The sequence below is a fragment of the Typopeltis vanoorti genome, chromosome 18, assembly GCF_054136105.1.
Source record: "Typopeltis vanoorti isolate ZY-2024b chromosome 18, IOZ_Tvanoo_1.0, whole genome shotgun sequence".
NCBI classification, from domain to species: Eukaryota; Metazoa; Arthropoda; class Arachnida; order Uropygi; family Thelyphonidae; genus Typopeltis; species Typopeltis vanoorti.
Window position 1 is genome coordinate 7015020 of NC_143566.1, and position 26416 is coordinate 7041435.

The window sequence follows — 26416 nt, forward strand, 5'->3', positions numbered from 1 at the left end:
CTTAGATGTTTCCGTGCGCTCCTCGTACTGCTTTGGCTATGTCTGTGATTTTGTTTGTATAGAGCTGTTGTTCAGGATTAGGATCTATTTCTTGCAAGGCTGCTGTAATTGCTGGACAGGTAAAGATGTGAGTGGGTGTCAGTTCCGTATTGGGGCAGTTGTTGCAGTTTCTATATGTTCTCGTATCATCTGTATTGATCTTCATTCCTCTATAATGTCCTGTTCGTAGTCTTGCTATCGTAGTGGAGGTCCTTCTGTCAGCATTGATCTCGGGAATTTGATGTTGTATCACTGATTTCAATGGAATTAGTTTAGCTTTTGCTAGTGCATTGGCATCAGCAAGAGTTATCATATGAGTTTCTTGGTTGAGTTCTCTGGCCTCTTTTGCTAATTTATCAGCTGCTTCGTTGTGATCAATGCCTACATGAGCAGGAATCCATTGTAGAATGCAACTTTTACCTAAACACTTTAGATGATTTAAGAGTTTATGGATGTCTTGTGTGAGCTTGGTATTGCCATTTTTGATTGCCTCCATAGCTGATCTTGAGTCACTGTAAATTATAATTCCTTCAGATTGTTGAGATGATGATAGATTTAAGTAGGCTTCTAGTGCTTTAATTATTGCGTAGAGTTCGCTGGTAAAATTGGAAGCGATTCTCCCAGATCCAACTTTTATTGAAAGTTTTTCACCTTTCGGGAGTAGAAGGAGAACACCAGCGCCTCCATTAATCATATTGGTGTCTGATGATCCATCGGTATAACAAATAACCTGTTTGGAGGATGAAAGAAGGTTGATGGTATTTAGGCCTTTTTCTTTAAGCATTTCTTTTGGTTCTTTTTTTGTACAGAGTTTGGTAAGGTTTAGATTTATGAAGGTATTTGAAGGTAAAGGACTGGAAAATAGAGGTTCTTTGTTTATGTGGACATTTAGCTGATCAAGACCTATTTCTTTCCTGATAGTGTCATCATATTGTAAAGTCGATGATCTGTGAAGTCTGCAAATTTGGTTCCAATGTTCATAGGTTTTTAGGGAGACATGATCACTTTGGTAGCTTCTGATATTATTTATGAATTTTATTGATTCATATGAAGGGAAAGATTAGAAGAAACAGTACTAACTGATGAAATGAATAAGACAAGATATGAGAAAAAGTTCTAAGAATGAGAGAAAAAGAGAAAATGGGATAAGCAGAGAAAGCTGAGAGAGAGAGAGAGAGCACAGGAAGGTACATGATAAGTGACAGAATTTTGAAGACACATTGCAAATTTATTTAGAGAAAAATTTGAGGATTAACTCTTGGCAAAAGCTAGCTTACAACCACATGTATGGTGGCAGTGGTGAGAAATATTAACACAACTTTTAAAAACCACTTTAAACATTATTAAGAATAAAGAAACAAAAAAGAAAAATAACCTAAAGGAAATTCCTTCGAAATGACTATTCAAGAAGGTTATTAAACAAACTGATATTTGCTGATAAACCAAGTTATTCAACTCCACAAATCAGACATTCATTATAAAACCACCATTTCTTTATCTTACATTGGTGGAATGTGAAGACAGATAGCATACGTTTTTTTTTTTTTTAAAGAAAAAGGAAATACTTCTTTTATGTGGCAAGCAATAGGATTAATAATTATGGAAAGGAAAGGCAACACTGGTAGATAGTTATGGTGACAAAGTGATCATAGAAAAGGATATACTGAGCATATTTAATGAGCACTTTATCAATGTATATCATGCAGGCATAAATGATGCTGTGCAACATCAAGAATGGAGGCAAACATTACAAGAATTACAGGTGAAAGAATCTGAGGAGTATCAAGTGTTGCTTGTGAGAGATGTTAATAAGGCTGTGGGAATGGATGACTTATCACCATATATTTTTAAGGAATGTGCAAATGAGTTAGCTATATCCCACTCCTGGTTATTTAATGGTTGTCTTAAAAGTGGAGAATATTCCTAAGGAGAGAAAAGAAGACAAAACAGTACCACTCCATAAGCATGGTTCTAGGACAGATGTTACCAATTACAGAGCAGTCTGTATATCTGGAGAAACTGATTTAGGAAACAGAATAAGGATTGGGGGTTAATGGACATAGGATCTCTATGGTAGTTAACATGGGTTTGTAAATGAAAAAGTAAAGGGCACATTGTTTCAGCAATTTGTTTGCATTTTATGATATGGTAAATGCTCTGGATAAGGGAGATATACAGATTCCTATCCATCATCACACCCAGATCTCATTTTTTCCATCTCCTACAAATACATCTCCAACAAGTGTATGCTCCACATCCCTTCTTTGTTTTCCAAATGTTGAAACCTTACACTTTGTGGCACACTGAACTGGTAACCCAGCTCATGTGCCCATGCACTCAGTCTTTACAAATCCACTTGTAAAGAAATATCATCTGCTCTATCTACTTCTCATAATTCTTCCCAAATTTGCATCATTAGCAAACAAACACTAACATACAGGTTAGACAGCAATGGCCATAAAACAGACCTTTCTGGGATATTGCTCATCCATACACAAATTGCTGATATCTATCAGATGGCCAATGTCTAATCCAGTGCACTGCTGGATTAGACATTGTCTAATCCAGCAGTGCACTAACTCCATCCATTCTGGTTTAACTATCAACTTCTCATGTGGCATTCTATTAAAAGCTTTTGTAAAATCTAAATATACCACTGTGTACTCATCTCCTCTGTCCGATGCACCTGTCACCTTATTGTAATATGTAAGCAGATTACTAAATCATGCCCTTCCTTTAGCTAATCTGTGCTGTTCATAAAGAGAATACCACCATTGTAAACCAAATTCTGAATCTTGGTTCTCACTGAACTCTCCAACACTTTAAGTATATCACCTGACATAGGGCCATCGCCAAATTAGATCGTGCCCTGAGGCAAACATTTAAATATCGCCCCTGATGGATTATAAGACAAAAATATAAGAATAAAAAAAACCTCCAATTGCTATTTTTGCATTTATTGCCTTTATTGCACATATTGACATTTATTGACTTTGAAAAAGCATTTGACAAAGTCAAAAGAAACATATTATTTAACATATTAAAAGAAAGACAAATACCAAATAATATCCTAAAAGCTATCACAAGTATATATGAAAATAATCAAATACAAATAAGATTAAATCACGAGCTATCATATACGAGAGAGATAAACCAAGGGGGTCCGACAGGGATGTCCCCTCTCAGCAACTCTTTTTAATATCTACTTAAACGAAATAATAATAAAATGGAGTAAAAATTTACATCAAGGAATTAAACTTTCACCTACAGTTAACTTAAACACTCTCCTCTTTGCCGACGGCCAAATAATAATTACAAATTCTGAAGATAACTTACAGAAAGCTATTTTAAATCTAAATGAGATATCCAAAGATTATGGTATGATAATATCAACGGAAAAATCAAAAACTATGGTCTTTAAAGGACAAGATCCAGCAAGAACTAAAACAGTAATAGATAACAAGATCTTAGAAGAACAAGTGAATTCATTTAACTATCTAGGATGTATGATCACATATGAAAATGAAAAAGATATAAACGTAAAAATTGCAAAATATTTAAAACTAACAGGTGTAATTAACTCTATATTTAAACCAAACCTAGTTCAAAAACAAACCAGGCTAAAAGTATACAATACATTAGCCTTACCGGTCTTAATGTATGGAAGCAAAATCTGAACAATAAAACAAAAAGACAAACAAAGATTAATAACAGCAGAAATGAAGTTTATGAGAAAAACTGCAAAGTATACCCTATTTGATCACAAAAGAAACGAAGATATTATGAAAGAATTAAACCAAGAACCAGTAATAGAAAAAATTAAAAAATATAAACATAAATGGATGGAACACGTTCAAAGAATGAAAACAGAAAGATTACCAAAACAAGCCTTAAAGTACAAGCCATTAGGAAAAAGAAAACCAAGACGTCCTCTTAAACGATTCAACGATGACTTCTAAGGCCGGAACAGGCCAGGCTAGGCCTAAATCCTTGATACGAATGATGATGATGATGCTGTTTTGTTTTTATTACAAGAGAAACGTTAATGCAAAACGATTACATAATAATATTAAATGTTTGCTCTACGGGGATATCGCTCATTAAAATTGCTTATAAGCTCTTCCAAATGTCCACCTCTATCGATATAGTTGCTAGACCAACCAATCTTTCTTGGGTCACTGCTGTTCGCAAATAATTTTTAAGCTTGGAAAAACTTCTTTTCACACTTGCTTTGCTAACAGCAATTGTTAGCATAGCAACGGTGCCTTCTGCAATATGGCTGAACGAGGGCCCTTATTAAGCCGTGCCGTGAGGCAGGCTGCCTCTATGCTACACCCTGTCGATGGTACTGACCTGACAAAAAGAACTGACCTATAATTTAAGCTTAAATTATAGGCCAGTTCTTTTGTCATCTCCTTATGAAGCAGTAAGACTCATATTAAAGAAGCATTCCGAGGTAGATGTAAATTCCTGGGCACATTCCCTCCAAAAATGTGGTGATATGTCATCGTCTTATTAACCTCAAGTTTTCTCAATTCCCCATATACTACTTGTTCAATCAGAGTTAGTCTCTCCTTCTCCTCTTCCATCATCATCATCATCAAATTCCTGCCATGTACCCTCAAGGGGTGTACAGGATATGACAGTACTACATGAAAAAATTACATCATTACTAACTTCCTATCTACAATTTTCCTCCAAATCAGTCTGTTACTTGTCAAGACTCCAACATTATCAGATCTTATATTTCTATCGTCTAAGGCACTTTGTACCGTATCAATCCACCTATATCTTGGTCTTCCTCTGGGTCGTTTTCCTGCCAACCTGGCAGAGAACACTTGTTTTGCTAATCTTTCCTCTCCCATTCTATTTAAGTGACCATACCATCTGAGATTAGCTCTGCTAACGCATTCCTGGATGCTGACAATGTCAAGTTCTTTCCTAATATCCTCATTTTTAATATGATATTGCCATTGATGCCATCTGTTCACGCCTCTAATCTTTCTCAGGACTCTCATATCTGCGGTCTCTAGTCTTTGGTCAAGTGTTTTACTTCTGACCCAGCTTTCAGATCCATAAGTTAAAATTGGTTTGAACACAGTCTTGTATACAGCTAATTTAGTGTTCCGACTAATTTCTTTCTTATTCCATATGAATTTATTCAATTGACTTCCCACCATACCAGCTTTGCTGATTCTGTTGTCTATTTCTATATTTAGTTTACCATCTTCAGTAAAAATTGTGCCTAAGTAGCTGAAATGTTTTACTTGTTCCACCGGTTCTCCATTCACAACACAGTTGACATTTTCAATGATTCTGCCTATTTTCATTGTCTTTGTCTTTTTATTGCTGACCTTCATACCATATCTATTACAACAGCTATTCAATTTAGTCAGAGAATCTTGCAGACTTGTAGCAGATTTATTTAGAAGTATAACATCATCCGCATAAAGCAAAGAGCTGACATTAACATCTCCAATTTTGATATCAGGTTTAATGCCACATTCCTTCATAATGTGATCCATATATATAATGAATAACAGAGGGGATAATGTACATCCTTGTCTCACACCAGATTTAACATTAAACCATCTTCCTGTACTTCCTTCAATTCTAACTGCTGACTCACAACTCAAATAAAGACTAAGTATTGCTTGATATAATGCCCCATTGACACCATATAACTGCAGCGTATTGAATAGCTTCTCTCTTGGCACCTTGTCATATGCCTTTTCCAAATCGACAAAACTTAAATACAGATCTTTGTTATATTCCCATGCTTTCTCGACTATTTGTCGTAAAGTGAAGATCTGATCCTGACAGCCTCTATTTGGCCTGAATCCAGCTTGTTCTTCACCAAGCTTTTCTTCCACAATTCCTCTCAACCGTTTCTCAAGTATACTTGCATAGATCTTGCCAGGAACACTCAGTAGGGAAATACCTCTGTAATTCTCACATTCAGTTTTATTTCCCTTTTTATATATGGGTACTATGAGAGCTCTACTCCAATCATCGGGAATTCGTCCCTCTGTCCAGGCTTTCTGAACTATGCAGTGCAGCTACTGTAAGACTCTTATACCACCATACTTCAGCATTTCTGGTCGAATATCATCTACTCCTGCTGCCTTTCCACATTTCAAACCTTTGATGGCTTTTTCTACTTCAAGTATGGATATGTATTCCTGACTGCATGCCTGGTCAGTGTTTTTTATCACTGTGCTGTCATCACTGCTTGTTTCATTTAGCAGTTTTTCAAAGTAATTACTCCATACTTCAAGGATATCTTTTTCTCCTGTTTTCATTTCACCTTTATCATCTCTAATTCCTTTTACAGCACTCTTTCCTCCATTCCTAAGCTTCTTCAACAACCTCCAGAATATTTTGCCACCTTCTTGATATTTATTTTCTATATTCTTGCCAAAGTCCTCCCATGACTTTTGTTTAGCTAGTTTTACACACTGTTTAGCTTTCTTACATTTGTCTCTGTATTCTGTAAGAGTAAAAGCTGACTTATTTGCCAGGAACTTTTGATATGCTTTCTTCTTTTCCTTCACTGCCTCTTTAACTTCCTGTGTCCACCAGGGAGTTCTGATTTTTTTATCCTTGCACACAACCTCACCACATGCCTCTCTGGCAGAATCAATCAATGTTTCCTTCAGAGTTTGCCACTGAATCTCCAAGGTTTGATTCCTGTTCTCAAACTCTTTCATTTTCTTTTCAATAATATTTCTGTATTTTAGTCTACAGTTCACATCTGAGAGCTGCTCAACTTTTATTCGCTTTAAAACTTTCTTACATGTTATTCTTTTCAATATGAAATTCAATTTTATCCTGCTCAAGACTAAATAGTGATCACTTCCAATTTCAAATCCTCTGTACACTCTGGTGTCCTGCACCAGGGAGAAAACATCACTATCAACAATAACATAGTCAATGAGACTTTTCTTATTCCTAGCCTCTTCTCTCCATGTGAATTTGTGCACATTTTTATGTTGGAACATGGTGTTAGTAATAACCAGTCCATGTCCTGAGCAGAAATCCAACAGATATTTGCCATTATTATTAGCTTTGCTCTTTTCTCCAAATTTTCCCAAAATATTTTTGTATGTCTCACAATCATTTCCTACTCTACTATTTAGATCCCCAACAAGGACCAACTTTTCCATTTTCATTGTGTCAGTTGCTTTTTCTAAAGCCTCAAAAAATTCCTCCACTTCTACCTTAGTAGAACCTTCTGTGGGACCATAGGCACAAATAAGTCTCATTGTCCAGTTCCCCATTCTCATATTTGCCCACATTACTCTACTTGAGACTGCCTGCCATTCAAGAAGATTAGCCTCGTATTTTGTGTTGAATACTATGGCTACTCCTTCTTTTCCTTGATTGTCATTGCCTGAATATAACATTTTGTATTTATTGCTCAGAAAGATCTCACCAGTTTTGGTCTTTTTTGTTTCAGTCACCCCTATTATGTCGATCTGGTACTTATCTAATTCCTCAGCTAGCTCCATTTCTTTGCCATTCAGGCTTCTTACGTTGATAGTACCGATCTTTAACTCTGGTGATGTTGAGTTGGGGTTTGTTTTCAGATTTGTTCCAGTAGCTGACTTTTCGCTGTTCGCCCTGGTTCCCTGGCGAAAACAACGGGGGCCTTGTTTAACCAGGCGACGCCCCAGCCGGGATGAAATTTTGTCATGTTGTACCATCATTTTTTATTTTGGTTTAACCAATAAGAATACAATTTGGTCGGCTAAATCCCAAATTGCCAGCCCATCCATTCCTCTTCCATTCCTCTCAAAATATGCATGTCACATTCAAAAGGATGAAATACTCATTTGCTATCTCAACTATATCTTCCACAGCAGTTATCCTTTTACCATTTTCTACAACTAATATCATTCTTTCATTATCTGCAGGATACATATTGAAAGAACTCCCTAGAGGTTTTTTGGCTTCATCAACTAACCAATGCTCATTTTGTACCTTGCTACCCATATCAATCTCCTTGCCTTTTCTTTGTACCCCTCATTGGAACTGATTGATTATTACCACCTCTCTTATGTTGCCTCCATAATGCTTTCTTCTTCTTCTTCCAAACGGCATGTCCACCTCTTCATTCAACTGTTTTGCACATATATATTTGATCTCTGGACTTCTGAAATGCATTTAGACATTGTCTTGGCCAAACAGTTCCTTAAAAAGTACCAGGCAGCATTTATCTTCTTTCAATTGAATTCTTCATTCCATGATTAGCTACACTGTGTCTTGAATTTGTCATAAAGAGAATACCACCATTGTAAATCAAATTCTGAATCTTGGTTCTCATTGAACTCTCTAACACTTTAAGCATATCACCTGACACAGGGCTGTTGCCCTGTGTCAGGTGATATGTGTCATAATTGCCAGCTTTGTAGTTACATGCCTATCCTTTCTGCACTTGGCCATCAACCACCCAGATAATCACTTCATAACCACTCTCACCAAACAGAGAAAGAGTTGACACCTCTTATGTTGCCTCCATAATGCCTTCTTCCAAACGGCATGTCCACCTCTTCGTTCAACTGTTCTGCACATATATATTTGATCTCTGGACTTTTGAAATGCATTCAGAGATTGTCTTGGCCAAACAGTTCCTTCACAATACCAGGCAGCATTGATCTTCTTTCAATTGAATTCATTCAATGATTAGCTGCACTGTGTTCTGAGTTTGTCATAATTGCCAGCTTTGTAGTTACAGACTTATCCTTTCCACACTTGGCCATCAATCACCCAGATAATCACTTCATGATCACTCTCACCAAACAGAGAAAGAGCTGACACCTCACTTATATAGAGGAGTTGATCAAATCCAGCACTCCCTATCCTTGTGTACTCCATCTCTACTTCCTTTTTTTACCATTTCTGTCTTCATGAAAAATATGATACCCTCAAGTATTTGTTCCTCAAAAACTTGAGAAATTAATTTTCTTTTCTTTACTTCCACATACTATCTCATCATCCCAATCTATACTGCCATAATTAAAATCACCCGTTTCCTACTTGCTTGGCTAATTTGCCTACACATTTCATGGTTATTGCCTTCCACATTACAAGGTCTACAGTAAAACCTAAGTATTTCATTCTACTCACCTCTATCTCACACTATACTGCCTCAAGACCACTTCCATTATTTCCCCCTTGCATCGGTATAACTTCTTTTCTATCATCAACAGCCATCTACTTCCTTTCTTCCTTATTTTAGCATTTCTGTCTTCATGAAAAATATAATACCCTCAGTTCTCCATTCCTGTCAGGATGTCATCCTCATCTAACCAGGAAATATAGAGAATAATTATAGGCTATTAATTTTAGTTTGTATAAAATATTTTACAAATATCTGGCTTTGGCCAAATATGTAACGATGGAAAGTATGGCTATGGCAATTAAGTGGGGTGAAAGGGTGGATGAGATGATTGTGATGGCGGGCACGAATGACTTGAGAGGCAGTGTAAATAGAGTGGTGAGAGATCTGAGATTCATGCTTGAGTTTGTACAAAAAACACAGCGAGGAAAGATAGTGTATGTTACGTAGGTATGATAATAACAAGCTGAGCAGAAGAGCAGTAATAATGAATAGCGTAATAGACAGAATATGTCAGAAGAGAGGATTGGAATATGTGGAAGTTTGGAGGGCATTTGAGGACAGAAAGTAACTGCATGCAAGAGATCACTTGCATTTGAATGAGGAAGGACACAGGCATCTGGAGAGATCGCTGTTTTCTGAACGAGTTGTGTCAATTTAGGGAACCTAGAATTCCCTACATTGGGTGGATGGTAGCAGGGGCGGCCTCTTGTGGGAATGGATGCTTGGGGGAAGGGGAGGGATGCCATCAGGTAACACTGAGTCCAGTGTGGTCTGGAGGGGATAATGACAGGTATAGCAGTGACATTTTTATGCTTTATACTAATGCTAGGAGTATCCGGAATAAAGGAGATGAATTGGTGGTGCTGATAGCATAAGCCTCGCCAAAGATTATTGGGATCTATGAGACGTGGTTGATGGAAGATATATAATAGCAGGAATTGAAATAGCAGGGTACAGCATTTTGGCAGGATAGGAAAGGAAAACGTGGTTGTGGAGTACTGCTTATGATATGTGATGACTTATATCCTCTAAGAGTGAAGGCTTTGAAAGACAGTGACACTAGAATTCCCAAGGTGGATAGTAGCAGGGGTGGCCTTTTGTGGGAATGGGTGCTTGGGAGAAGGGGCCAAAGATTATTGGGATCTCTGAAACAGAATATGATATAATAACAGGAATAGAAGTAGCAGGGTACAGCATTTTTTGGCAGGATAGGAAGGGAAAATGCAGTGGTGGAGTACTACTTATGATAACTGATGATATATATATGTCCTCTAAGAGTTGAGACTTTGGAAGGCAGTGACACTAATGTTTTGAAAGCATATGGTGTGAGGTAGAGGTGGGTGAGACAGGATATGTAGTGGGGATTTTGCTACAAGCCAATTAGCACAGTAGGTGGGGAGCATCTATGTTAAGGGGTTCTTGCTTTAGTAATATGATTGCCTTTTATAATAAAGTGACAAGAGCAGTTGATGAGGGAAAGGTACATACTGCCATTTTTTATTTTTATTTTGTAAAGGCATTTGACAGGTGCCCACATAATAAGCTGATATTTAAGGAGCACATGGGTTTAGATGTCAGGTTAGTCAACTGGATTCAGGACTCTATGCCCGATAGGTATCAGAGAGTTGTGTATGGTGGGGTAGTTTCAAGGAGGCAGAGAGTTACAAGTGGGGTCCCACAGGGCTCAGTACTGGGACCTATATTGTTTAACCTTTATATCAATGGCATTGTCAATGGATTGTAGGGAGATATATTCAGTTGTTTGCAGCTGATGTGAAGCTGGGAAGGGTTATTAGTAATAATGCAGATGTGACAGCCCTGCAAGAGGATTTGAATAAACTAGACAGATGGGCAAGTGAATGGGGATTTCAGTTTAATGCAACAAAATGTAAATTCTTGAAGTTTGGGATACATTGATGGGAGGCTGCATACTCAATTGAAGGAAGTAGGGAAGACAAGAGATCTAGGCTTGATAGAAAACTGAAATTCAGGGAACATATTGCAAAGGTGGTGAAGGTAACCCAGGGGATTGCTGCCATACTGAGAAGGATGCCTACCTGCAGATATAAAAGAGTTATCATTCCATTGTATAAGACCCAGATCAGACCACACTTAAGACTTTGTTCTCAAATTTGGTCCCCAGGATTTGAAGGGGATAAATTAACTATGGAAAGAGTACAGAGGCAGATAACAAAGATGGTTTCTGGACTGTACAATGCTAGTTATGAGGATCGTCTGAGGGAATGTGGACTGTAGAGTTTGGTAGATAGAAGAAGGAGAGGTGATATGATTGAGACTTTTAAACTGTTGAGAGGTAGTTACAGGGTTGACACCCCTGGAAGTTACGAAAGGAAGCTGTGAGCAAGAGGGTAAGGAGTGGTTTCTTTGCATGGAGGGTGGTTGAACCATGGAATGCACTGCCTGATAGAGTAGTGAGAGCAAGAATGGTCAATGAGTTCAAAAAGTGATATGATAGATTGTGTTTCTTAGAAAGTACCGCTCACTGAGAGTCTTTTGACTCCACGGAGACCTGAATAATAATAATAACGTGAAAAACACACCAAATGAGCAAAATACTGAAGCAAACCCAAAATATTTGCATCCCTAACAGAAACTTATAAGTTGCTGAAGGGAGACTGTAAGACTGACAAAAAAATTTCAATACATTACTAACAGAAAAAAGAAGGAAGTTTTTATTCAGGGTCTCCCTGCAATGTCTTCTGACTCCATGAAGATATGGTATAATAATAATAATAATACAGTAATATACTGTTTATCCAACCTTCAAAACAATGATCCTTTAATTAGCTCACACATGTTTTACACCTAACTTATTCGATCCTTCAACAGTGAGAGCAGCAAATTGCCTTCCCACTGTGATTGGATAAATTCTAGTTTACTGCAATAAACTAGTCAATAGCACAATACCAATGCTTTGAGACTTGAAAAGCAGTATTATCAGGGAAAACCATATCTGTGATATATATGATAGATTGTGTTTCTTAGAAAGTACCGCTCGCTATGAGTCTTTTGACTCCATGGAGACCTGAATAATAATAATAATAATGTGAAAAACACACCGAATGAGCAAAATACTGAAGCAAACCCAATTCATGCCAGAAAAAGAAATAATTTCTCAACTACACACATTATTAGCTGATGGAAATATGAAGCTTCTACCTCAGCCATGAAATGAACAGTATGACCTACAAAGTCAACCCTAAGTCAACCCCCCTTGGTGATTTATATCCTATTCAGTATTTCATTATTTCTTTATGTATATTTATGCCTACACATAAATAAAGAAAGAAGAATTCTATAGATATTTTTCATAAAGATCTGGAGAATGAAGTTACTGAGAAACACATTATGAGGAAAGCTGTTCCAGAGGCAGAAGGAATGAATGAAGGAAAGGAGAAGTGGTTCAATAAATGCTGGGAAGCTGCTGTTCTTGTTTTATTGGGTCCAACAGTGGTAGAAGTACAAGTGCTAAAAAACTGTGTCTGTGAGATAAGGGCTGAAGTTAGTCTGTGAGAGAAGAATTGCCAATGAGCTGAATTTTCTCCTCCTGACAGCATCAAGAACTTTTAGGGATATTTTAAATATCTATAGGCAAATTTAGGACTTGTATATGATTAGTAGATGGATGGGTGTAAAACAGCTTCTTGAGGGGGGAAAGAATACTTAGTTTTTAGAGAGGCTTAGAATGCTACTGATGCAATGTGTTTATGCCAGGAGAGGCTGAAAGTAAATATCACTCCAAGATGTTGTATTTCCGACGAACTGTTGTACTATATTTGCTTTGTATTCTATCTCTGATCAAACTGCTTGCTTTTTCCACATTGATGACGATGATAATGTACTGTTATTTTCATATGAAATATTTGTTTGTTAATTTTTCAATAAATCGGATACTGTCTAACTTGTTTCACTCTCAGCCACAGCCTGTTGACTGGAAAGTGGGTATCCTGTCTCCAACTTGGCTACTGGTTTGTCTACACAATGCTTAATCAGTAATCTAATGTATTGAAAAGGTATCACAAATTCACATAAATTTATGGATGATATTCTGCATCTTCCTTTTTGGGAATGATGTTAGGAAACCAATATAAAATGTTTTGCATATTTCAGATGATTACTGAATTTAAAAAAAGACTCAATTATAACCAGTATTTATTTATATGTTTTGTTCATTTGTTCTAAATATTTTGTTAGCCAGGTTGGGCAAATAAATAGTATATCCTGTTCTCTAACAACAGGCTATAGGATTGAATCCTGCAGTGGGTATGCATGTTATAAATGTCTTCGGGGGAGGGGGGGGGTAAGGTTGTAGCTGATCTTCATTGCCTAATATAGTGCTCGCTGTTTATTAGCTCTCTAAAGTGGCTTGAAAAAATAACATGTGCAATCTCTAGAGCAGTGTTTCCAGATTATCTAATAACTGAATCAGAACCATGTAGTCCTGATGTTGAGGATTAATAAGCATATAGAAGTATCAGGGAAGAAGGAATTTATGTAGAATTATAAGACAGGCAACACCGACATGGAAACTAGTTTGCAGCACTACAATGGTACACTGAATAACTCAAGTGAAGATCAAGAGATTTGGAGTCAAATCAATGACTTAGAGAAAATTAAAGGGGAATTGCAGTTGAAAAAGATTTTGGAAGACACATAAAGAAAGTAAGACAGAGAAGAGTTGCATGAGGAATATGAGGATCAGGCTAGGAAAACTAGTAGTTTTTCTAGCCTGTCACTTTTCCTACTAATTGTAAGGATATAAAAATTAGAATACGAGAAGAAACTAGCACTGCAATCCAAACAGAATCCCAAGAAGTTTTTTTTCTCCTATACTGTGAGTAAAAGACAAAATGATTATGGACAAATTACCTTACTGGATGGAGACTGGACTTGAAGGACCAATTCCAGTGACACAGTTGAGTTACTTAATGATCATTTTTAGAGTGTCCTAGTTCAGAAGGCTTTATTCCTAGAAGGAAAATGAGAGGTGAAGTGATAGAATTGAATGAAGAGGATGTATTCTGAATACTGAGGAAGCTAAACATCTGTAAGATAGGGAGAGACTAGATGGATTTCACCACATTTTAAGGGAAAGTACTATGAAACTGAAACATGCCATTAACTCGGCTGTTTAATGAAAGTTGCAATGGGACAAGTTCCTAGAAAATGGAAGCAGAGTAAGAGATAGTGCTATCACATAAAGGTGGTGAAAGAATGGAGTTATCAAATTACAGGCCTGTTTGTATTTCTCCTCTAGTTGTTAAGATTTCAGAGAAACTGGCTGAGCTTGTATATAGAATTGTGCAAATGAGGACAATATTATTTAGGGGGTGCTATTATTTTAGAAATATGGTCATCCTTTACAACAGAGTAACAAGAGCAGTGGATAAGGAGGAAGGGAACAATGGCATTTTTTTGAATTTTGCAAAGGCATTCGACAGGGCACCACATGGCAAGTCAGTTTTTAAGTTGCAACATAAGGGTTTTGATATTAGTTTAGTGGATTGGATTAATAACTGGCATTCTTGGATTAGCACACTAAATTAGTAAATAGCACTGGATTAGTAACTGGCCAGTAATAGGATTAGTAGGATAGCAGAGAGTTGTATATGAGGGAGCAGTATCAGAGTAAAAAGTTTATAAGTGGAATTCCAGAAGGTTCAGTACTGAGACCATTACTGTTCAATCTTTATGTCACTGATATTGTGGGACTATAGGGAGATATTCAGTTGTTTGCAAATGCTGGGAAGCTTTACAAGATTATTAGTAATAGTCCTGATGTTTTGACTCTTCAAGAGGATTTGAATAAGATCCAAGCCCCCACCTTTGGAGAAAATGAATGGAAATGAATGGGAAATCAATTTAATACAAATAAATGAAAGGTTTTGAAATTTGGGATCCACAAATAGAATGTTTCATACTCACTTAGTGGAGTTACAGTGTAAGAAGTGGCAGAAGCAAGGGATCTTGGGATGACTGCAAATAGAAATTTGAAGCTCAGAGGACATGCTGAAATGGTTGTGAAGACATTTCAGAGAACTGCTGCAATGTTGAGGAGGACACTGAACACAAGAATAAAATGGTGGTGGTCTCATTATATAAAGCTTTGATCAGACAACATTTGAATTTCTCTGCTCAAATCTGATCACTGTAATTTTAAATGGGACGAAGTAACCTTGAAGAGTGTACAGAGATGGAGAAAAATAATATCAAGACTGTACAATGTTAATTATGAGGAAAGACTGAGGGCACACACACCACAGAATTTGGCAGACAGAAGACAAAGGGGAGATATAACTGAAACATTTTAAGCTATTGAAAAGTTATTATCTGATTAACACTGAGGACATTTTTCATATAGTAAAATGAATAGGTAAGAAATTGTAGAATAGCTACCATTCATGGGTGTAGTTCATAAAAAAAAATATATATATATATATATAATATATTTTTTATTTTATTTATTTTTTTGTTGGCAAAACAACAGGTGCCAGTCCTCATTCTTTTCTTTTCAGGAAAAACTGAAAATTAAAATGATATGGAAAGAAAACTTTAAAAAAATTATTTACTGATATTATTTACTTCATGGTGTGACAATGATTTTGGAATAAGAAAAACTAATTAGGTATATAGCACAAAATTAAATATAACTTATTGTATTCACTATTTATTTATTGTAATAAGTATCTAAAAAATAAATATATGTATACCATTATTTTTAATAATAAAAATTTAATATAAATATTATATAAAAAATTTTATATAGCAATTATCTTAACAATAGATAAATGTATATTTTATTAAATAATTATGCTTATTTGGATACTAGGTAAACATGTAAAAAATTTCTGAATATCACAAATTTCTAAAAGTACTGTATCTATACTTCATGTCACTGTTAATAAAGGTGCCAATACACTACACTACACTGCTCTCTGAAAAAAAGCACTGTATACACACACAGCATTATCAGCATCATCGTTAAAATTTCATGAAGACCAAAAATTCATTGTGAGAGGTGTTCAATATCAAACCATATCTCTTAAACTTATTTAATGTTGATATTCATCACAATTTCAGGTGTCCCACTCATCTACTACTCTCCAAGTAAACAACATGCTCATTACTCCTTTCTTCATACTATTCTTATTTATCATCCAAATGGTTATATTGCTTTAGTGAAGGTGATATTCCAATTTCTACAGGTTTATCAGCATGTTTTTATTATTATTATTAATGCTAGAACACATTGCCAATATTCAATAATTAAATTTTCAATTAGATATAAGGATCTGAAAGAATATATATTAAAATGTATGATAAAGACCAAATTAATTGAGTCTCTGAAACAAAAAAACAATATGTAACTTATGAACAACCTTTATACACATACTTCAAAATGAAACAGTTGCAAAATACATGTGCTAAACAGAACACTACTTAAATCAAAATATTTACTTCTTAAGTGAACATTTCCAAATGATGAACGAAGCAAAAACAATAACAATGAGAATCATGCATGTGGCTTGCTAAGTTACCTATACATACCTGGAGGTTTTACTGGTCCCATTAGATGGGAAATCAAATATAAGGGCATGTAGTGAAGGATTCCGAGGCAACTCTAAAGAATTCAGTGATAAGGGATTTGATACCAGACTCTGCACTTTGTTTCCATTTATAGCTGCTGAAAATAACTTTTGACACTTTTCAGAAATCAACAAAGATGATTCTACATGTCCATGTTGTCTAACTTGCAAATTATTTTTAACATTTCTGATAAATAATTCTGAAGTTTCATTCCTATTTATTGTTCTTTCCTTTCTTTTATTTGCAATTTCATTATCTTTAGCTATTAACAGATCATGCTGCAAAGTTTTTTTAGATGAAATTTTCTCAACTTCAGATTTGCATTTGACTGTTTTCAGACATTTCTTACATTTTGAATTATATTTCCATGAACATAGTCTATTCAGCTTAAATCCTTTTTTGGTTGAAACATATGATGTAAGGAGCTGTTCCAGTGTACAATTTATAAAAATCTTCAATTGTGAAGGTTCTGTTATAATTGTGGATGAATCATCTTTTTCAACCCAATCTATCAGCCATGCCAAAGTATATAACCACAGATATTCTTTAGAGTTGAGTAAAGAAATAATAGAATGAAAATCAATTCCTGAAACTCTGTTCTTATCTTCTTTAAAAACCGAATGATGTAAGGTTTTATTCCAAACAGCTGAGTGTAAAAATAAGGAGTTTGAAGTGCTATTCAATTTGCTAGTATGTCCATTCTTTCCAGTATTTATTTTCTTAACATTGAAATGTTCTTTATGAAAGTTAAAAGAAAGAGTTTTTTGTTTTTTATCTAAAAGCTTTGAAAAATCAGTTAACAGAGAAGATGGGAAAATATACAAATGTTTATGGATTCTTCTCTTTTGAAAATCAAAATTGTTATTATTATAAAAACGAAATTCTTGTTCCTTTATTGAACTAACATATGGTAAAATATAAGGAACTGAAACAATCTGTTGAAAAGTGTTTCTATTGTTTATAACAGTCACTTGAAGAAATGCATCTAAAAACTCTAGATATTTACTATCAAGTTCAAATGTATAGACATCAGCAAAATATTTTTCCAATTCAAACTCATCAGTGCTTGAAATTAAATTAAATTTCTGAATATGTAAATTTTTAAATGATTTCTGTTGCTCTCTTTCTTTTCTACATGCCTGCATGAAGTACATGTAAAAGTTATCTACATTTCCAACTGAATGGCATTGATACATATTATTTTGAATTATGTGACCCAGATGATATTTGTTCAGAAAATGAAAAGATTCTATACCAATCTTTTCAGTCATTTTGCTGACAGGTTGATATTCATAATACTGCCATATCCTACATATTTCAGAAAATCGTTTCTGAATTCCAATAGGCAAATCCTCTAGTTTGCAAAAAATAACAGCTAGTAATTCCATTACTATTTCAGAAGGGGGAAGTTCTGAAGCAAAATTGAGAATCATATGCAAAATATCATCTGCTTTGACTAAAATATTTTCAAAACTGTGAAGAGAAATAGCCCATTCCAGTGCTTCAAGAATTAAAGATGATTTCCCCTATAAGTAAAGAAAAAAAACATAGAATTAGGAATGAATATCAAAAGCTATCATTTCATTTCTATCAATGTGTTATAAATATTACATAGCAGCCTAAAATTTAATTTAATAAAGTATTTCTTTTAATTCCTCACTATATGTAAAGTTTTAGTTTTAGGAATTAACAAACATAAAAACAGACTGCATTTGAAGCTTCATCTTGAGAACAGTTAAACTTGAAGGAGCATGTTTAAAAAAAAAAAAACAATAAAATAAAAAATAAAACCTCTAAAGAATACATGCATGTAGCATACTGTAGGATTTTGTAGTATGCTGTGCTTTTGCTTTCTGAGAGGGAGTCAGAAGCACTGGTTTTAGTAGCAGCAGAGTAGCAAATTTAATACAGAAGCATGTTTTATGAGAGTGAAGAAAATAGGAAAGAGGTGTTCATGATTTGATCTTTGTATAATAGAGGGAGATAGTTTCATAGATGGCCTTGAGTGTGTGCAACATCTAACAAAAGCAGGATGTGTAGAGAGGGCAACAACAGATATGTTAAGAAAGGAAACGTAAGCCATGAAAACTGATCTGAGGAACAACTGTCACTGGAGAGGTAATGATAGGTTAATGGATACAAGCAGAACAACAGTAGGTATGAGAGACAGGTTAACAATCAGAGAGAGCAAGAGAGAGAAGAAAGCAAGAGAATCAGAGAGACAGGGAAAAGGAGAAAACTAGATGAAATTGAGAGAGTGTGGGCACAAGGGCTACAGAGATAAAAAGAAGAAGTCAGAAAGATTGTAAGTGGAAAGGCAGGAATACCAGAGAGACAATAATGAAAATAGCAGTAAGAAGATTCAATGATTTGGAAAGAGTACAGTTGTATTACAGGAATAACTACCTGGAAGAGTTACAGTGTGTGCATTGAGCAAGAAAGTGGAGTTCTAGTAGCAAGGCTTATACGTTGGTCATACATAACTGGTAATTAGTTTACGGAATTAACAACGCATATAAAGTATATTAATTAAAGGTAACTTTAATAAATAACTTCTATATTTCAGCAGCGTCACGTTGCCATCTTCAGGAACATACAGATATGGTATGTGCAGGGCAGGCACTAACAAAAGCAAATGAGGAAGAAAGTAAGAAACTAATATTGTTCCTAAAGTCCTAATGGTGCCATCTGGTGGGTTAATTTGGTTGACTTGGCAGTTGGGCTGAAGTTCTCAAAATGTAAGTCTCCCAAATTTAGGGTAGTTTCATGCACCCAAATTTGTTGAGGTTAGGAACGTTTTTTAGAGCTGCTGAAGATTCCTTGAATAATCATTCATATTTAAACTTGCTGCGGTGTATTATTTTTGTTTTCTTCCAACAAATTCTATGGTGGGTATCTAAGGCATGGTCTGCCAGCCCAGAGTGGCTGTACTGGTGAAACCGGATGTAGTCTTTGTGTTCTGAAATCCTGATATTTGTTGTTCTGCCTGTTTGGCCAAAGTAGGACAATTTGCAGCTGCAAGGGACCTGGTATACACCAGGTAGGTCTAGGGGAAGTGGTTGGTCTTTGGTAGAGCGGATAAGGGTTGCCAACTTTTTATATGGTCTGTAACAAGAAGTAAGGTCATATTTTCTGAGGATATTGGTTATTTTCTCAGAGGTGCCCTGGATATAGGGGGATGGTGATAGATTTGGTGTAATCTTTATTGTGGATGGGGGGAGGGGGTTGTGGTTTACTGGTTTGAGTATTTTTTGGATTTTTTTGGGGTTATAGCCATTGGCTAAGAAAGTGTTGTCGATGTGGTTTAGTTCAGTAGTTAGGGCTTTGTCATCTGAGCAGATTAATTTTGCCCTGTTATATAGTGTTTTTATAACACCATATTGTTGTGAGGGGGGGGGGATTGCTGGTGAACATTGCTGGCTTACACACTTAAACAACCAACACCCCAGAGTCCAGTTCACCTTAGAAAAAGAGGAAAGCAACACCCTCCCCTTCCTAGACACTTTAATCACCCGCCAGCTTGATGGATCTTTGGTTTTCTCTGTTTACAGAAAACCCACCCATACTGGCAGATACATTCACTAGCAATCCCACCACCCCCCTCAAAACAATATGGAGTTATAAAAACACTATATAACAGGGCAAAATTAATCTGCTCAGATGACAAGGCCCTAACTACTGAACTAAACCACATCTACAACACTTTTTAGTCAATGGCTATAACACCAAAAAAATCCAAAAAATACACAAACCAGTAAACTACAACCGCCTTCCTCCCCTCCACAATAAAGATTACACCAAATCTATTGCCATACCCTACATCCAGGGCACCTCTGAGAAAATAACCAATATCCTCAGAAAATATGACCTTACTTAGTAAATTATAATATTTTTTGGTTTACCGATCAACTGTCGATCAATTTTATTAACTGAACCAACTAGTTTCGCCACAAATGTTTTGGCAAAACTAGTTGGTTCAGTTAATAAAATTGATCAACACTTGATCGGTAAACCAAAAAATATTATTATTTACTAATTTATGATCAAGAAAATAACCTTCATGATGAATATGACCTTACTTCTTGTTACAGACCATATAAAAAGTTGGCATCCCTTATCTGATCTACCAAAGACCAACCACTTCCATTAGACCTACCTGGTGTACCAGGTCCCTTGCAGCTGCAAATTGTCCTACTTTGGCCAAACAGGCAGAACAACAAATATCAGGATTTCAGAACACAAAGACTACATCCGGTTTCACCAGTACAGCTGCTCTGGGCTGGCAGACCATGCCTTAGATACCCACCATAGAATTCGTTGTAAGAAAACAAAAATAATACACTGCAGCAAGTTTAAATACGAAAGATTATTCAAGGAATCTTCAGCAGCTCTAAAAAACGTTCCTAACCTCAACAAATTTGGGTGCATGAAACTACTCCAAATTTGGGAGACTTACATTTTGAGAACTTCAGCCCAACTGCCAAGTCAACCAAATTAGCCCACCAGAGGGCACCATTAGGACTTTAGGAACAATATTAATTTCTTACTTTCTTTCTCATTTGCTTTTGTTAGTGCCTGCATGCACATACCATATCTTTATGTTCCTGAAGATGGCAACGTGACATTGCCAAAATATAGAAGTTATTTGTTAAAGTTACCTTTAATTAATATACTTTATATGCGTTGTTAATTCCGTAAACTAATTACCAGTTATTAATGAAGTGGAGTGAAAATGTGGATAAGATGAGAGTATATGATCACTGAATGATCTGAGAGGTAGGGTGAATTGAGTAGCAAGAGATTTGAGATTGATATTAGGGATTGTGTAGTGGAAGTGTGTGAGAGGGATGATAGTGAATGTGTTGTCTAGATATGATGTGAAGAGTTGAAAAGGAGAACAGTGATAAATGAGAATAAGATGATAGTGAGAATGAATAGGAAGAGAAGTATTGAAGGTGTTGGTGCTCAGAGTGCATATAATGATAAAGGATCCACATGAAAGAGATGAAGAGGCTGCAACTGCTGCACTGTGGAACAGTCTCCCACCTGCTGTTTCCCAAGGAATACAATTTACAGTAATTTAAATCAAATGTAAACAATATAATAAGTTTAGTTTAATCCTTTATCCAAGTGTGAGCAAACAAAGTTTGCGCCTGAAAGTATCTTCAGGACTAGGGTAAGGTAGTGCAACACCAGGCAACTCGTTGCAAAGGTGGAGAAAGCTCTCATCACTCCTATCTCAGTATCTCCCATAATGCAAAGCACATCTCCTTGCGGATATGTGTAATGCTATGCATTAAGGCAAGGGCCACTACCCATACCGGTTTCGACCTTTATTGAGGTCTCGTCAGTGGGAGCCAGGCCCAGTAGTGGAGATACAAAGGCAGAAGCAATGAGAGGTCATCCTTACCTACAGGAATTGCCAAAGGGGTGTGCAACCTTATTATTAAATTACTCCGGATTCAGAGAAAGATGTTGAGAGTTTATTTTTCACTTGGTTAGACTATAATAAGTTTAGTTTAATCCTTTATCCAAGTGTGAGCAAACAAAGTTTGTGCCTGATCCCACTAATGAGACCTCAATTAAGGTCGAAACCGGTATGGGTAGTGGCCCTTGCCTTAATGCACAGCATTACACATATCCGCAAGGAGATGTGCTTTACATTATGGGAGATACTGAAACAGGAGTGATGAGATCTTTCTCCACCTTTGCAACGAGTTTCCTGGTGTTGCACTACCTTACCCCAGTCCTGAAGATACTTTCAGGCGCAAACTTTGTTTGCTCACACTTGGATAAAGGATTAAACTAAACTTATTATAGTCTAACCAAGTGAAAAATAAACTCTCAACATCTTTCTCTGAATCCGGAGTAATTTAATAATAAGGTTGCACGCCCTTTGGCAATTCCTATGGGTAAGGATGACCTCTCATTGCTTCTGCCTTTGTGTCTCCACTACTGGGCCTGGCTCCCACTGACGAGACCTCAATAAAGGTCGAAAACGGTATGGGTAGTGGCCCTTGCCTTAATGCATAGCATTACACATATCCACAAGGAGATGTGCTTTGCATTATGGGAGATACTGAGACAGGAGTGACTTTCTCCACCTTTGCAACAAGTTGCCTGGTGTTGCGCTACCTTACCCCAGTCCTGAAGATACTTTCAGGCACAAACTTTGTTTGCTCACACTTGGATAAAGGATTAAATTAAACTTATTATAGTCTAACCAAGTGAAAAATAAAATCTCAACAAGTGTAAACAAGTTCCTCCTTTCCCAACCCACTACCCATACACAGTACTAATGTACTATAGGTTGATTGATCAACCACGTGTATGGGCACAACATAAAAAAAAATAAAAATAAATATTTCTACACTCTGAAGAAAATATCATTGTTTTAAACCACACACACTGAAAACAGTAATGGAAGTGCACAATGGTAGAGTGAAGTGGAAGTTGCTATATAGCATTTTTTAACATGCATGGAAGTGAAAAAATGCTAATGAACACTGCTAGGCATTCAGCAGTTTGGGAAGTAAGAAAGGAACATAGCAGGTGCAAAATTGTGGAGTTTCTATCTTTAATACACTGCTTTGAAAGATGTCAAAAGACCCCCCCCCTCCCCATGAACAATGTGTATAGTACCATGTAATGTAACAAGTCATGTTTGTAGCCAGTATAAACTGAAGGAATATGATGCTCCCAAGTCAGTGCAACTATATCCAGGTGATATGGCTGAGAGAAGGAAACTGACAGAGTGTCAAAGAGGCATTGCAATAGGATACTATGTTGCAGACCTATCTATTCGACAAACTGGGCCATTCCAAGTACTACCTGCTGTAGATGACCCATCACACTCACCGAATGTGACCGTAAGGTACTATGAAGGATAGATAATATGTAATAACCACCATTCATCAGCTGACATCTTGAATGTGGATTCCCATGGCAGGACTGTAATACGCAAGCTCCACATTATCCAAACCAACAAGAAGTATCTTCCTCAGTGGTGAGAATGTGGAAGTTTGAAAAGGCTGTGTTATGGAGCAAAGAATCAGGCTAAGCCTAACAAATAGCTGCTGGGTGTGAATTTGGTGTATACACAGTGAATGTCCCTTACCACAATGCGTAATCCCAATTATGAAATTTGGAGGTGGCAGGGTGATGATATTATTAAAAGTGACCTTCAGGGAGTCAGGAACTTCGAGGGAGGCCATACTATTCACAAAAGCTGTCATACCTGTTCTTGAATTCATTCATGCTTCTTTGCACACATAACATGCAATGGCAATCCGTTTCAATCATGCACTAAACTATGAGAGAAAAATACACAGCTCTCCCCCCCCCCCTTCTTGACAGCATTCATTCTCAACTTTCATGGATGCCCTCACGTCCTTTTCCCACCATCCATAAAATGAAACATTCCATCTAGTGAAATTTTGTAAGTTTCAATCATATCACCCCCTCTTTCTCCTGTTGGCTAGTGTCTGAAGTCTGCAAATTCTCAATCTATCTTCATATTCTGTATTCCACAATTCTGATATCATTTTTGATACTCTCCTTTGCATTCTCTTTACTGTATCAGAATCACCATGGAAACCAGGAGACCATACCTGCGTGCAATAGTCCAAGTGAGGTCTTATCAAGGCCTGGTAAAGAGGAAAAATTACTTCCTTATCTTTACATGTCAAGGTTCATTTTTTCAGCATTGCCATTATTTTCTGAGTTGTGTTTACAATTTTTGATACATGATCCTTGTACTTCAACTTCCTGTCTACTAAATCTCCAAGATCCCTAGCTTGATCAGTTTCTTCTAGCATAATCCCACCAATATAATATGGCATTGGATATCTAATCATGCCAAAGTGCATCATTTTACATTTATTAACAGTGAAATGGCAGCCATTTTCACAATTCTAGCTTATTCAAATATTCTGCAAGTACTGCATATCAGCAGCAGCATTCCTAATTACTCTACCTATCTTTGCAACATCAATTAATGTAGAGTGTGAATAACAATGGACCAAGGACTGATCCTTGAGGCACACCACTGGTTACCTTGAATCTTACAGATTCACTCCTCCTATATACCACTTTTGGATATCTGTTAGTCAGCCATCCTCTTATCCATGCCAATAGTTTATAATATTCTCCAAAACCATATTCTCCAATTTATGCAACAGTATTCCATGCTGTATTCTGTCAAAAGCATTAGCAAAATCCAAAAGTATCATGGTGTATCCATTTCCCCCTCAATCGTAACATTATTATACAATTGAGCAAGTTGCTAAAAATGACCTTCCTTAGTAAGCCCATGCTGTTCATTACAAAGCAGAGATTCACTGTGAAACCATTTCTGAATGCGAGCCCTAACCAACTTTTCCAAAATCTTCACCAAAACCACTCCTGATATATTGACAGGTCAATAGTTGGATACAGGTTTTTGCACACACACACCCCCTTTGTGCAACGGGATTACCGTACCTTCTTTCCACTCCTTTGGAATCTTCCCTGTTCTAAATTGCAAATTATACAGCGTAGTCAAGCAAACAGAAAGTTCAGCTGAACATGATTTTAGCATCCATAGTGATGATCCCATCAGTTCCTATTGCAGAATTCTTATTCAGTTTGTGCAAAAGCTCTAGTCCTTCCTATTGTCATTAATGTAGAGATTTAATAACAATGGACCAAGGACTGACCTTGAGGCACCCCACTAGTTACCATGAATCTTGCAGATACATCTTCTCCCTACACAAATGACTTTTTGACATCTGTTAGTCACCATCCTCTTATTCATGCCAACAGTTTATAATCCAAACCCATCTTCTCAATTTATGCAACAGTATTTCATGCTGTATTCTATCAAAAGCCTTAGCAAGTATCATGGTGTATCCATTCCCCTTGTCTAAGTGATAACATTATTACAGAATGTGAGCAAGTTGCTAAAACATGGCCTTCCCTTAGTTAACTTGTGCTATTCATTGCAAAGCAGAGATTCTATGTGAGCCCATTTCTGAATGTGAACCCTAACCAACTTTTCCAAAATCTTCACCACCACTCCTGAGATGATTGGTCATTAGTTGCATAAATCGGTTTTTGCACCATCCTTGTGCAATGGGATTACCATACATTCTTTCCACTCCTGCAGAATCTTTCCTGTTCTGAGACTCAAATTATATAACCTGGTCAAGGGAATAGCCAGTTCAGCTGAACACTCTTTAGTGTTGATATCCCATCTGTTCCTATTGTAGAATATTTATTTAGTTTGTGTAACAGCTCTAGTACGTCCTCCTCATCCACGAGTTTCCTCTCATGGTGAATAGGTAGTGGTGAGTTCAATGTTGCATATACCATGTTGATAGCTTTTAGCAAAATGGCTGCTCATTAGTTGAACAATGACTTCTGCATCAGTCACCCACCTACCATTTGCATTCAGTAGAATTATTCTTTCAACTTCATTCTTTCTTTTACTTGCAGTATAACAATAGGATTCTTTTGTGTTGCCTTTAAGTTGCAGAGGCAATTTCTTTTCATAATCAGATTTAGCTTTCTATACAACACTTGTGACTCTTCTGGCCTGCTGCTTATATTATCATAACTGACTTCATCCTTATGCATACGACATTCTTTCCACATCCTTTTTTTCTT

The 26416-nt window shown here is 36.4% G+C and overlaps 1 protein-coding gene across 1 annotated transcript in view; it reads right to left on the bottom strand.

The window, feature by feature from the left end:
* LOC150096475 (ciliogenesis and planar polarity effector 1-like) overlaps window positions 1-26416 on the bottom strand; it is a 614243-nt gene that overhangs the window by 138919 nt on the left and 448908 nt on the right. Inside the window, exon 16 of the mRNA XM_090408080.1 lies at window positions 16733-18297. Coding sequence (XP_090264206.1) covers window positions 16733-18297 — 1565 coding nt within the window. The remainder of the gene's footprint in view (window positions 1-16732; window positions 18298-26416) is intronic.